The 12,107-nt window shown below is 50.0% G+C and overlaps 3 protein-coding genes across 3 annotated transcripts; 2 read left to right on the plus strand and 1 right to left on the minus strand.

The window, feature by feature from the left end:
* Positions 1-427: 427 nt before the first annotated feature.
* EPUS_01229 (uncharacterized protein) lies at positions 428-3,409 on the plus strand (the record flags this gene model as incomplete). The annotated part of the gene is made up of 1 exon (XM_007788522.1): positions 428-3,409. One exon carries the CDS (start codon positions 428-430, stop codon positions 3,407-3,409), a length of 2,982 nt encoding a protein of 993 aa, XP_007786712.1.
* A 4,603-nt stretch (positions 3,410-8,012) lies between these two features.
* On the minus strand, positions 8,013-8,851 carry EPUS_01230 (Vacuolar-sorting protein SNF7; the record flags this gene model as incomplete). The annotated part of the gene is made up of 3 exons (XM_007788523.1): positions 8,013-8,292; positions 8,366-8,570; positions 8,677-8,851. The coding sequence occupies 3 exons, from the start codon at positions 8,849-8,851 to the stop codon at positions 8,013-8,015; spliced, it is 660 nt and encodes a 219-aa protein (XP_007786713.1).
* Positions 8,852-10,177: 1,326 nt separating this feature from the next.
* Positions 10,178-11,589, plus strand: EPUS_01231 (uncharacterized protein; the record flags this gene model as incomplete). Its single annotated transcript, XM_007788524.1, has 2 exons — positions 10,178-10,706; positions 10,769-11,589. The coding sequence occupies 2 exons, from the start codon at positions 10,178-10,180 to the stop codon at positions 11,587-11,589; spliced, it is 1,350 nt and encodes a 449-aa protein (XP_007786714.1).
* Positions 11,590-12,107: the final 518 nt, after the last annotated feature.

Genomic DNA, 12,107 nt, shown 5'->3' on the forward strand with positions numbered 1-12,107 from the left:
TGTGAGTGGTGTAGCTGTGCTGGAGCGAAAAATGAACCTGTGGCCATCTTGCTACTTGCAGCGACCCTGCTTCGTGCGCTGTTGCAATTCACATTCATTGCCACATTCCTAACATCTCTGCTCTTCCTTTGGCTAGATTTCCTCAATTTCCTTCATACATTCCTTACCCTCAAAAGGCCACTCTTGGCATCAAACCATAACATATCTCCTTTGCAGTTTCGTTATGCTTTGCCTTCGCGGTATCGGTGTTGCTGCGCTCCAATGGCCACTAGAGCATTGGAAGGAGGGCCGTTTGCGTGAGCACGATGCTTCAGGGCAGCTTCCTCCTGGGTTTGGTATATTTCCTCCGAGACGACAACACAGCATTCACTTAGACTTATAGTATCCACTTGCATCGCTTGTCCATCTTATATTCTTTCTTTTCAACATGATCAGCACTCTAGGGGTGATCATTATTGCAGTCGGGGTATCAGTTTGCGTCTTCGTTGGCGGTGCTGTGTCGATCATCTTAATCCTGCGCGCAAACGACAGACGACGTCGAAGCAAGGAAGAGGTTGCGCGACAGTTCAGTGCTGGTCAAAGAGGTCGACTTAGCGTTGGTAGCACCAATTACTCGCATGTGACGGAGCCCAGAACGAATCTAAGGAGAAGTACGCATCTCCCATATGGCGTTGTGTCAGAGGGCTGGGCTGCAATTCCCTCCCAGGAGAGTATCCCCCAATATCAGAAGAACAGGACCAATCACCAAGCAGAAGGAGAAGGAGAGGCATCATCCCAACAGAAGCGTCGACGCAGCTTGCGCGCTTCCTTTTCAGCGCGCTCTTTTTCCATACCTAAGACGAGGAGGCAAAAGAAAATTCAGAGCGCAGTCCCACTTCGTGCAATCCCACGTTCACCCCTGTCCGCAATCACTGAACGGTCTGGTACCAACACGACTGAGGCTTCACCATCAGGTGAGATTGCAGAGCTCCCTAGCGAAGTTACGCCCAAGACTACGCCGGAGAAGGATGAAAATTCTTTGCCGACTGGAAGGCCAGTCTCACTGCAATGGCCCCTGATTACTACCAATAGAGGTTCCCACACTGGAATAACCACAGTCATTGCAGTACCAACCAGTCGGAAAAGCAGTCTTGTAAGAATGAACAGCACGAATCACAGCGTCTCGCCCATCCGACCCTCTCTCGGTGAGCGTTCAGTCAGCATGGCTAGCACTTTGTCAATAGCACCTGAGGGTCCACTTCCTCCCTTACCGTCGATCGCACCAAATCAGTGGCCTGCCGGACGCAGGTCACGGCTCAGATTTTCAGCAGCCAGTGTCGACACAATTGGAAGCTCTGTACTTGGAGGGTGGACGTCACCATCTCAAACAGACACCGATCTGACGTCCACGGGACTTGCGACACCTATCGATCTCAATCCTACAAGACATCAGGCGGTTGAACGAGAAGGCCCTGGTTGTGAACCTGCTACAGTCATCACCACAGGATCACCCAGAGCAAGGCATGCGACGAAGTATGGCAACGGCAGGGCTGGACATGGCTCTTTCCAAGCCAACAGGGGTCAGCATGCAAGCTCACATATTACAATGGACGAGCTAGCAGCAGAATTAGGCGATCGGGACAGTTCCATTCCACCTGCTACCGGGCCCAGCCTTAGCACCAAATATGCCAGAAATTGGGAATCCTATTTGCTGTCTCGTGCCAGTTCAGTACGGTCACATGCCAGCCCATCTCTTCCGGTACCCATTGCTCGTACAGGATCAGGCTACAGGAAGGGGACGGTGGCCGCAAGGCATTCCATGTACGAACAGGATACTGGTGACAGGAGTTTGACTATAGACCCTGCTGTCCTTCGTGACACATCAGGTAACCCGGCCAGTCCAATCCGGCGCCTAATCACCTCGAGGCCTGCCTCCATCGCTAGCGAGAATCCATTTCATTGGGACCGAAATAGTCTTCAGATTGGCCCATCGTCTTCTCTTAGAAGCTCACCCGGATCTCAATCCAAGGGTCATAAACGGCAAAACTGTATACGTATATCAAATATCTCTGCAGGAGACACGTCTTGTAGAGCAAGCAAGCTGCCACAAATGAAAGAGGAGAGCGAAGACTTGTCGGGCATTCAAGCAAGCAAGAAGATGATGATACCCGGTTTGAGTCTGCTTGAACAAGGGAAGTTCAATGACGACGCAGATTCTGGACAAGGACATGTCGACCATTCCGCTTTTCTTAACGGACCGAGATTGGAAAAGAACTCGAAAATGCGTCCGAATTATTCTCGAGCTCAGACTAGTGAGTCCATGATATCCTGCAAGCTGGATTCCGATGTCTTCAGCAATTCTCGCTACGATCCAAACGCGCCAAATATGTTCAGTACGAACTCAACATCGCAGAAACAATGGCCTTTGACCCCAACAGCACCGCGTAACTCCAGACCACAAGCGACGCCGCCTTCTCTAAAGGCTATTCAAGAGCCGTATGACCCAGACTCGCCAACCTTACCAATACCGACCATTTCATCGGCGACGCTATTTGCGCGTGCTCTACCACTAGGCACGCGTGTATCCGGCGTACAAGGGCCTCGAAACATACCTACACCTGGTCGGTCGTCTCGGGCCCATTCTCCAACTCCCACGACGGCCCGTTCTACGGTTAAGCTAGAAGATCTCAGACGCTCAGTCGCGACGTTGAGAAGAATGAATGCTGATGTTCCGGACAAAAGGCGAACATCGCAGATGTATCGAGATAATGGTTTGGAAAGCACAAACAGCCTGCCGAACGTAAACAATCATGCCAGACAGGGCCTTACCGCTGAGTTAGGTGTGAGTATCGTGGATATCAGCACGACGAGTCCAATTTCAGCTGCCCCGAGCACGATTTTGCGGAAAGCCAGCCCGAGCCACCCGCAAGCAACCCTATCCCCTTCATCCAAAAATTCCCTTACGACCACCAACATCCGTCTTGCCAACAAATCCCGCTCCAACATAATCGTCCCCTCCCCTTCAACCCTCTCTGCAGGCACAACCTCAATCTGGGAAGACGCAAGCGTGCACTGTGACTCGCCGGAGCCCGACCTACCCACCTCACTATCCTCGTCCAAAGTCTCTTCTCCTCGAGTCCCACAGCAGCAGCAGCAGCAACAGAAGAATGTGGATATGGAGGCATACGAGAATTTCATCGGACAACAGAAAGACCTAGATTGTGGAAAGCCAGGCAGTCGGAGGGATAGAGATAAAGAGCGGGAGAGTAGATTGACGAGTCCGCAGGGAAAGGGGCTGGGGTTGATGGGTGTGAAGGTTCAGGCGCAGGATCGGGATCGGGATGTGGATCAGGGCCTGGGGCAGGGTCAGAGGAAGGTTTGGGGCACTCCGGGCAGTTTGTACGATGGGGAGGGCTTCTTGAAGGATTAGTTTTATTTAGGTCTATAATGGGAAGGAGAGGGAGTGGTGTGGGCGGTGATCACATGTGAAGGATGTTGTCCGCATTGGCTTGATCGTCTGGGATGTGACTACCGACGAGTTTGCGAACTAGCGACCACTTTAGAAGGAAGGTAATGTATCAAGTTATCAGGTCGTGGAGCTGACCTTGTTCATCAAATATAAATCCAATCGATGCCTTTTCACAGAGAGAAAGGCAGCTTAGTATTTCATAACCAGATTAGGTGGCAGTCCCAACCCAGTACCAGTTCCAATACCAACATCTGTATCTGTATCTCTCTAACACAACCTCTACTGACTAGCCTCTAACCCCCTCGTTCGTTCCCTTGATCGGGATTCCACGCCGAGTCAGACAGTGACATAATCAAACATCGTCGTCCGCTCTGCTTAGCTTCTTAGCTTGCTCATGCAGTAGACATGATGGTGATGGTGAGTTTCAGGATGAGAAACATCATGAAGTCGCATAATCGAATACGGGCATGAATCATAACAGATAAATCCACCAGTTGAATGGGATTGGCTCTTGATCAGCCAAGAAGACTCCTGAGTGGGCCGGCCAGCTGAACCAGTCACGAGGCCGGGCGGGAGAGGTCGGGCGTAAAATTGCTATTGGTGAATTCAACGTGAGCGACGGTAGGTGAGGATGGAATGACTCTTAGCAAGACCGTAAGACCGTAAGAAAGAAAGAAAGAGAGAAAGAAAAAAAGAAAGAAAGAAAGAAAGAAAGAAAGAAAGAAAGAAAAGAAGCGTTCTTGGGCAAGGGAAGGGGGGGGCCCTGATGATTTGCCTGATCTGACTGGGTGACCTGATAAAAAACCACCCCTGTATTGAACGAATTTAGCAAGCCAGTGAGAACCAGAGATGGTGACGGCGATGGATGGTGACGGCGATGGATGGTGGAGGCGCTTAGGATGAGACAAACAGCTGACAGCGAGAACCGAGATATATTACTATACCCTATACCTCCCACACCCATTGTCATGATGATGATGATCATCATCATCATAGGAGAGTTGGGGTGAGAATTATCCGCCAAGAAAAGAGAGCAAGTAAACAAACAACAAACACGCTACTAGTCGCATCAAGACGGGTAACCTCAGAGTCCTGGAAAGGCTTAAACCTCCTTTGATTTGTAGAAATTGGGGTCATCGGCACCGGCATCAGCATCACGAGGATAGAAAAGCTGGGAAGGTGGGAAATGCTAACCAAATGGGCCTGGCTAGAGGAGCATCTCTTCTTCATTAGCGAGAGCTATCAAGTACATGACATTTCTGATCAACAGACGCCCCGGCCTCCTTACACCCTATTATGACAATCACACCACGGACTTTCCCACTGCAAATGCTCTGGCACCCTTTCTGACACCCAACTAAATTGTGCCTGGTTCACACCGTCTTGGCGTTGGGCTGCTGCTGCCGCTGGGCGCAGAGCGGACAGCGGCACGCCGAAACGCAGGGGATGGCCTCACAGGCGCGTTTGGCGTAGTCGGTAAAGGTTTTCGCGTCGGCATTGTAGAGGCGTGGTTGGCAGGCGAAGCAGCGGCAGCTAGTGACGTGGGAGGAGTCGCGGGGTGGTGGGATAGTGCAAGGGTTGGGGGGGGGCGGGTTCGTTGTTGCTGGCTTGATGATGGTGGAGCGAGACTGACCCATGCCTGTGGTTGAGAAGGCTGTGTTTGCCCTTGTCGACGTGGAGGTGGGTGGCTGGATGCTTGGTCGGCGCATTTACGTGGAGTACCTAGGCAGGGGCCCATTTTGGTGTTGTACTTACGTTTGTGGTTGAAGTGAAGCTGTGGAAGTGAACTTGAAATTAAGGAATCAAATGGAGCTTCCTGTTGATTGTCATCATAAGGGATCGAATTGAGGACTCTCTTTATCCATTGAGACTTTGACAAGCTGTCCCAGTGTAACACAGTTTTTGCTGCACTTCCGTTTGAACGACGTCCGCCATGAGGCACGTGTCGTGGTCAAGCTCTCGAAAAGCATGAGTAAACCGAGCTGTGCTATTGGGCAAGAGGGAAGGGCCGACTTCAGAAAAGGGTTGGTCAAGGTTTGGCGGTTCGAGATGTGCAACCGAGTCAGTGAATGATATGACGAATGTGCCAGAAATGCCTGTACCGCAATTAGGTCAAACAGAAACGCTCGTCCGCAAGGTAGCTGAACAAAAAGAATAGAGTAAAGGTTTTGACATTCGTAAGGGCTTAAGGTTCACGGGAAGGTAGTTTGAAACAGTAGCCACACAGTTGAGAGGTATGCTCGGCAGTATGGGCTTGCATATACTCCGTAATAAGCGGGTGCCAGGGGAATGCGTCTCGTAATCGTCGAGGTTTCCAGCGCCAGCTTTATAGGGGTGCAGCCGAGTACAAAGAAGATGGAGATGCCGAGGCAGCTAAGAATATGTCAGATTTGGTAACTGTTACACACTGGAGTGGTGTGTCAGCGCCCGGCCACTGACAAGGTAAACGTAAAGAAGCCTGCCTATAGTGGTCGTTGACTCATCATGCCCGACATATTTGCGTCTCACGATACGTTGTCTTTTGGGCAGGGTGGGTATCTCACCAGAAAGGCAACGATTTTTCGGCGAGGCTCCAGATAGAACATCTGCGCTTCGGACGTCATTGATCATGTAATTGATTCCATTGATCGATGGGACAGGCGGGCTACTCTCTAGATAGGGCACGCCTTGCAGTGGGTGCATCCAATCTTCTGACAACTGTGGTAGCAGAGAAAATGATACAAGTCACGCTGAAGGTGCGCTTATACTTATAGCCATACTCCATACAATGATTGCTCAGTAGCAAGGTCTCTGCATCAAGTACGCTTCCAAGACCCATGTCTCGTTGCTGCTGAGAATTTGTGACCATTCTGGGGTTTATCGAGTGGAAGTGCGTTGATCGCGTGCCTCCATATATCTTCGCCGGTGACAGGCATCACAGCGGCAGCCCGGACGGTGAAGACATGCGGTCAAAACTCCGGTATCAGGTCCCATGTTTGGCTGGCACTCTCTGCAGCAGCATTGAGTCGGATGGGTAAAGCGAACCGCGCCAGCAGTCAGAGAGGAAGGACCGGCTCGTTGTTGTTCCGACGAGGAGGAGGAGGAGGATATGCTTTGTTGTGCAGCAGGTAGACGTGGTTGGATCATTCTCCTTTGGGAACTTACCGTGAGAAGCACCCATCTTTGATGTGTGTGAGACTGAGATCAGATGACAGTCGATTGGTTCAGATGAAGATCCGTAAAGTTGAGGGCCTGGTCTAGCTTCTTATACTGTGTCTCGCATGAACTCAAATTGGGTCGACTGAGGAGCATGCAACCTGCGCAGCAGAAGTGTATGAGGCGCGATCGGAGCATCGATTGCGGAGTACTTACAGGCAATGTAATAGATCTTAAAATAGCATCGAGACAGTCACTGAGTTAGCAACCACTGGGTATAATATGCCTTCGACAACCACCAACACAAAATCTCGTGGCATCGCTGGATGGCGAAATCCATCGCTCTTCCCAATTTCACTTCTCGTACAAAGAACGCAAGGATATTTGGTCCAGGGAGGCATCATCATGAAGCTCACGTAAGTACTTAACAGAGGTCGGCAACATGCGGCATCAGTCGGATCCTGTGTACCATCAAGCTTGCAATGAAACACACATTTCACCATGCAACCATGTTACATGCCCAAGATAGCTTGAAGCTGGTACCGGATATGTCGTGGCCAATCCAGATCATCGTCTTTTTGCCCGGAAAGGTAGCCGTTGTATTTGTTTATAGATTATTTCAAAGTGGAAGTGATGAAGCAAAACTTTCGTGGTGAGCCGCCTCCCATAAGATGAGTATACCAGTTTCACACAATCATCATCTTTTGTGTGCTCTGCATAGATCCTTGACCATCAGTAACCCTCGTTTTGCTTCCCCGTTCTTTTGCCCCTGCCTCGAAGTTTCCATGTCCCGAAAAGACTTGCCTAGGAGCTTTAGACCACTACTTAGTTAGTTAGGAAGCGAGCCCGAAGGCCCCACCCGAGCCTTCTTTAAGAAGAATGAGGATTGGGGAATGGTGAGCTGGCTGCAGTCTACCTATGGCAAGATTATACTGAGTACTGTGTAGACTCCTTACATACTGTACGCCAGGTCAGAGCAAGTGTTGGACAAGCAAGAAAATCAACTTTGCTATAGGCAAAGGTCACTAGGTGGCTGACCTTACCCTTAATTGATCCGAGCTATGCATACTGATGCCTCTAAAATCGTGAGGCATTGCTTGACGCTCTGAGTCGGGAAGTGGCTACTCTTGTTGAAGCCTGAGCACTAAACAGTCAGATAGTACAACGTTTGCTGCGTATGAGCCTTCGGATATCAAATGGTATTATGTTGATTGTTTCTGCATTGAACCTGGTTCATCGACGATCGGTTTTCCATGCGAAGTACAAGCATCATACTCAACCAATGCGATATGAATGATCTGCCTTCTTGACGCAGGGAAAACTGAAAGCTCCCCATCAAGAACGCCACAACGCATATGCACCAAGTCCGGTATATCCCAGTCATAGGACTTTATCCCCACTGCATGACCATTGCCTAAACGTTGCCGCTTTACATCGCCATCTCAGCTTGTAACTTTCGTAACTCCTCTTCCTCATCCTCCTCCTCCTGCTGTACCTTGTTCTTCCCTTTGATCGGCCCATTTGCCACGCCAGGCAGATCTGCCACCGGCACTGTGCCTGTTTTAAGCATCCTTTCGTCGATTGCCTCCTGTTCCATCGCCTCAAGTTCGGCTTCAAGGTCATCCTCATCGATAGGCTCGCCGATTGGTGGACTTGAGATCGCATTGGCGATTTCTTCGCCGAGTGCATGTTGCTCTCGAAGTTCCTCCCTGGAGGGGATGAAGTGTTAGCGGAAGCCTCTCTAAGAAAGCAGATGTTATGAGGATACTCAGGATTGCGTACATTGTGGCGTCCACTTTGTCGATAGTCAGGTTCCCATGAATCTCCTTCATGGCCTTTCCAGCAGTCTTCATAGCATTGAGTGTCTCCTGGTTGATGTTTGCAGACTCAATACTATATATCTGTTGCTCAACTTGGTTGATCTGGTCACTCGTCTGTTGTAGGCTGCGCGCGTGCACTTGTTTCCTTCGAAGTGCGGTTTTGGCGGCTATGTTAGATTCTTGGTCAGTATGTCTACGGACCATGCTATGTGGCTGATGGTAGCTCAATATGATAGTATGAGATCGCCTCCAGTTCATGAAGCTTCAACGTACCGGCCTTATTCGACGAAAGATTCTTCTTAGCAATGGCTTCCTGCTCATTCATTTGATTTTCCAGATGTTTTTCCCTCTTCTGTAACATATCCAACTGCTGCCGCAGCAATAATATGGCATTCTTCGGTCCATCCTTTCGTCTTTGGGCACCCGCTCCACTAAACCAACTCCACATGATGAGTCTCCTTTTGAGTACAGAATGACAGTGATGAGGGAACAGAAAGGTAGATCTGGCGTCCGGCCACACCAAATATCTGGTCAATCCAGGGGTTGTCGTGGTGGAGCAAGACACCGGGCTGAAACCGCGTAAAGATGATCAGGAAAGGCGGATTGTAAAGGCCGTATCCCCACGAGCTCAGTGTCCTGAGCCAGCACAGTTTCAGATCTTTGGTATTAAGTGTAGTATGGTTGATGATCCACTACACGGAGTTGTTGTCCTCTTCGCCGCAAGGTCGGTGCCTGATATCGTCTTATTGTCAGGGAGGGAGTTTATCAGCGCAGGCCAATGACGTCCAGATGTGCTAGCCCCGATGCAGTATACTCAGAAAGGCGGCATCTGCCAAGGCCCAGCACGTGACATCGCTGAGTCACATCCAAACCAGGCAAAATCCATTTTTACTTGTTTCCAGCATCTTATCAGTACCACTCATAACGGTTGAAATGGTTCCAGCACAGCATTCATTCAACACCCTCGTATCTGTCCTTTCCTATCGCAACCGTATCTCCAGCTTCCACTAAGTTTTGGTGAGAACAGTGAAACGGAAGCACTAATCATCTCCTTACTAGGTTTCACGATTCCCGCAAACAAGTGACTCAAACGATCGGAAACGGTTATATTAAAACGATGCAATATCCGATTCCTTCCTCGTTCTCTCCACTCAAAACATCCATTGAACTTTAATGATTATGTTATCCAGAAAAGTGCTCTTTTTTGTGCTTATTCCTTATACCGTTCTGAGAAGCAATGCTTTCGGCTGCTATCTGTATTTCCACTTATGATAGCGAGGATGGCCGTTATGTCACAGCTGGATAATTGGATGCCGATTTTCTTAATTAAATCTTTTATTGTATCGAGATGATTTCCGTCGCTGGCCCATTCTCCACACCCCAAAATCGCTCAGGGCAGGTCCCTTCGGCTGATCTATCGAAATTGCAGGCTAGTAGTCGAGCAGTCGATTCCGCTAGACATTTACGAGCTGTACGCATACAAACTTGCGCAGGATGCATCTCTGTAGGTTTGGAAGGAGCGCACGCTCACCAGTCACCAAGTACAAGCTCAAAAAGCATTCAACACGTTTCAGATGGCTCAGTTCAATCGCAGACTTTCTGTCAACCTGCAAGCATCCAGACCTCAACACGACGGAGAAAGGTTCAACAACCTTCCGCAAGTCTTCGTAGACCAATTACTGGCCCGTCTGGCGAGATGCAGAGTGATGCATGTGCCACAGAAAATTCAACATTGGGAAAAGAAGAACAACAAAAGTGGGTAGCTGGAAGGAATATGCCGCTGCGATCAGCAGACAAAGATGATCAAGAACAACTGCCAAACTCTGAAACCCAAGGTGCGGATGCCAGCATGGCAACATTTACTGCATCAGCCATCGAGCCTGCACGCAATCAGGCCCAATTGCCACGGGAACCCACTATATCCCCATCGACACAGTCTCGTGCAACGCTCACAACTGCTGGGCTGCTGAGAAAACCATCCTTTGATTTGCGTCGCAGGCTGGCTCCGCTGGGTGCTCTTAGACACTCTGGGCTGCTCGAAAGTTCGACAAGTCCATACTCATCTGGACTTCGCTCGATCAAAATTGGTATTGAGACAGAGTTCTACCTTGCTGGACTCCAAGAATGGCTTAACCACACTAGTCTTGATGGATTCACAGCGATTCTCACAAGGCAACACAACCAGCAAGTTCCTGTCCAGCATTCTCGGATGCAGGAGTACCTGCGTCCATACCACTACCAAGGCCCATACACGCAATGGTGCCTGGTGAAAGAAGAGAGCTTGATGTCTTTCGGAATACCATGTAAGTGACTCTCTTTTGAAAGCAGCAAAAACAACTTTTCCCGGCTGACACGAAGATTCAAGGGGGCATTGAGCTTGTCTCACCCCTTTTTCGGGCTTATCCCGGTTCAAGATGGCGAGAAGATGTCGAGGCTACATGGGCATATCTCTCCGCGAATTATGATATTGCAGGAAACACCTTGGCTGGCACTCATATCCATATCGGGCTCGAGCCAGACTATTCTTTGACAGATCTCAAGCGGATTGCTCAAGCAGTAATACACTTTGAAACAGCATTCGAAGCCTTGGTACCTCGTTGCCGTCGGGGAAATATTCATGTTAAGAGCAATTGGCTAGATGCCCCTGGCTTGGCCCAGTCAGGTCGGTCGCGACCTAAGTCTATTGATGCGATCGAAAAGGTGATCTGCTTCCAGGATCTGGTAAATTTACTTCATCCCACCATACTCCCAAGTGGTCAGTACGACCGATCTTTCTCATGGAACTTCTGCAGCTGGTACGGCAAACGGTCAGTAGAGTTTCGTAAACCTCCGGCTAGCCTGACATCCAAAGATGCTTTGAGCTGGACCGAGCTGGCAATGTCTTTCGTTCAAGCATCCAGTCGTGTTGTGTCTTCGGAGGAGCTGCAGAAGATTCCACCTACTGTGGGAGGCTTACGTTGGTTCTTACAGAATTTTGGCAACGAACCCGGAGTGAACCAACCTGGCCGACTGGAGAGATTGTGGCGAAGTACAGAGCCGGGTGCTTTACTGGAACCCAAATCTCAGGTTTCAGGGCTTCCGGAGCAAGAGAGACTGCAGTTAGAGCAAAGGCTCCAAACGATGGTCCTGGCAGATAGAAGGCGGATCGAAGAGATGATAAAGACGGCTCAGGGAGTATACTGTTAAGAATGGAGAGCAAACATCATGACGACTCTCCCTCAGAGCCTTGATACGTGACTACCTACATTTACTTAACAGTACCGTGGCCAGCTTGCCGGTGTGGGACCTCATCCTCAACCTGCATGCCAGGCCGATTAAGGTTCAGGCAGATTATAGCGTCAAGTCATCTCTCCTACGGCAAGAGTACGGTTGAATGGTCACCTTTATCACCATCATGGCCACCCATGCACGCCGTCTTATGTCGTACAGCAGATGTGGTGGCTCGGCCTCGGCTGGGTCTGCGGGGCTTTCGGGCCGAAGGGCTCTCGTTACTAACCAAGTCATGAACACTCACAAGGCAGTGTCCTTGTCAGCTCCTACGTTGATTGTATGACAGTCAAGGCTTTGGATAGCCGGCAACCTGCTGTCACGGCCGCCCGCACTGCCAGGATCGTGTGACCGTGACTATGGCTCCAGTGAGCAGCATTGAGTTACATTATGTCGATTCGGAACAACCGAGGTCGGCCTGCATGCCAAGGTCAAGG

The sequence above is a fragment of the Endocarpon pusillum genome (assembly GCF_000464535.1).
Source record: "Endocarpon pusillum Z07020 unplaced genomic scaffold C720987, whole genome shotgun sequence".
NCBI classification, from domain to species: Eukaryota; Fungi; Ascomycota; class Eurotiomycetes; order Verrucariales; family Verrucariaceae; genus Endocarpon; species Endocarpon pusillum.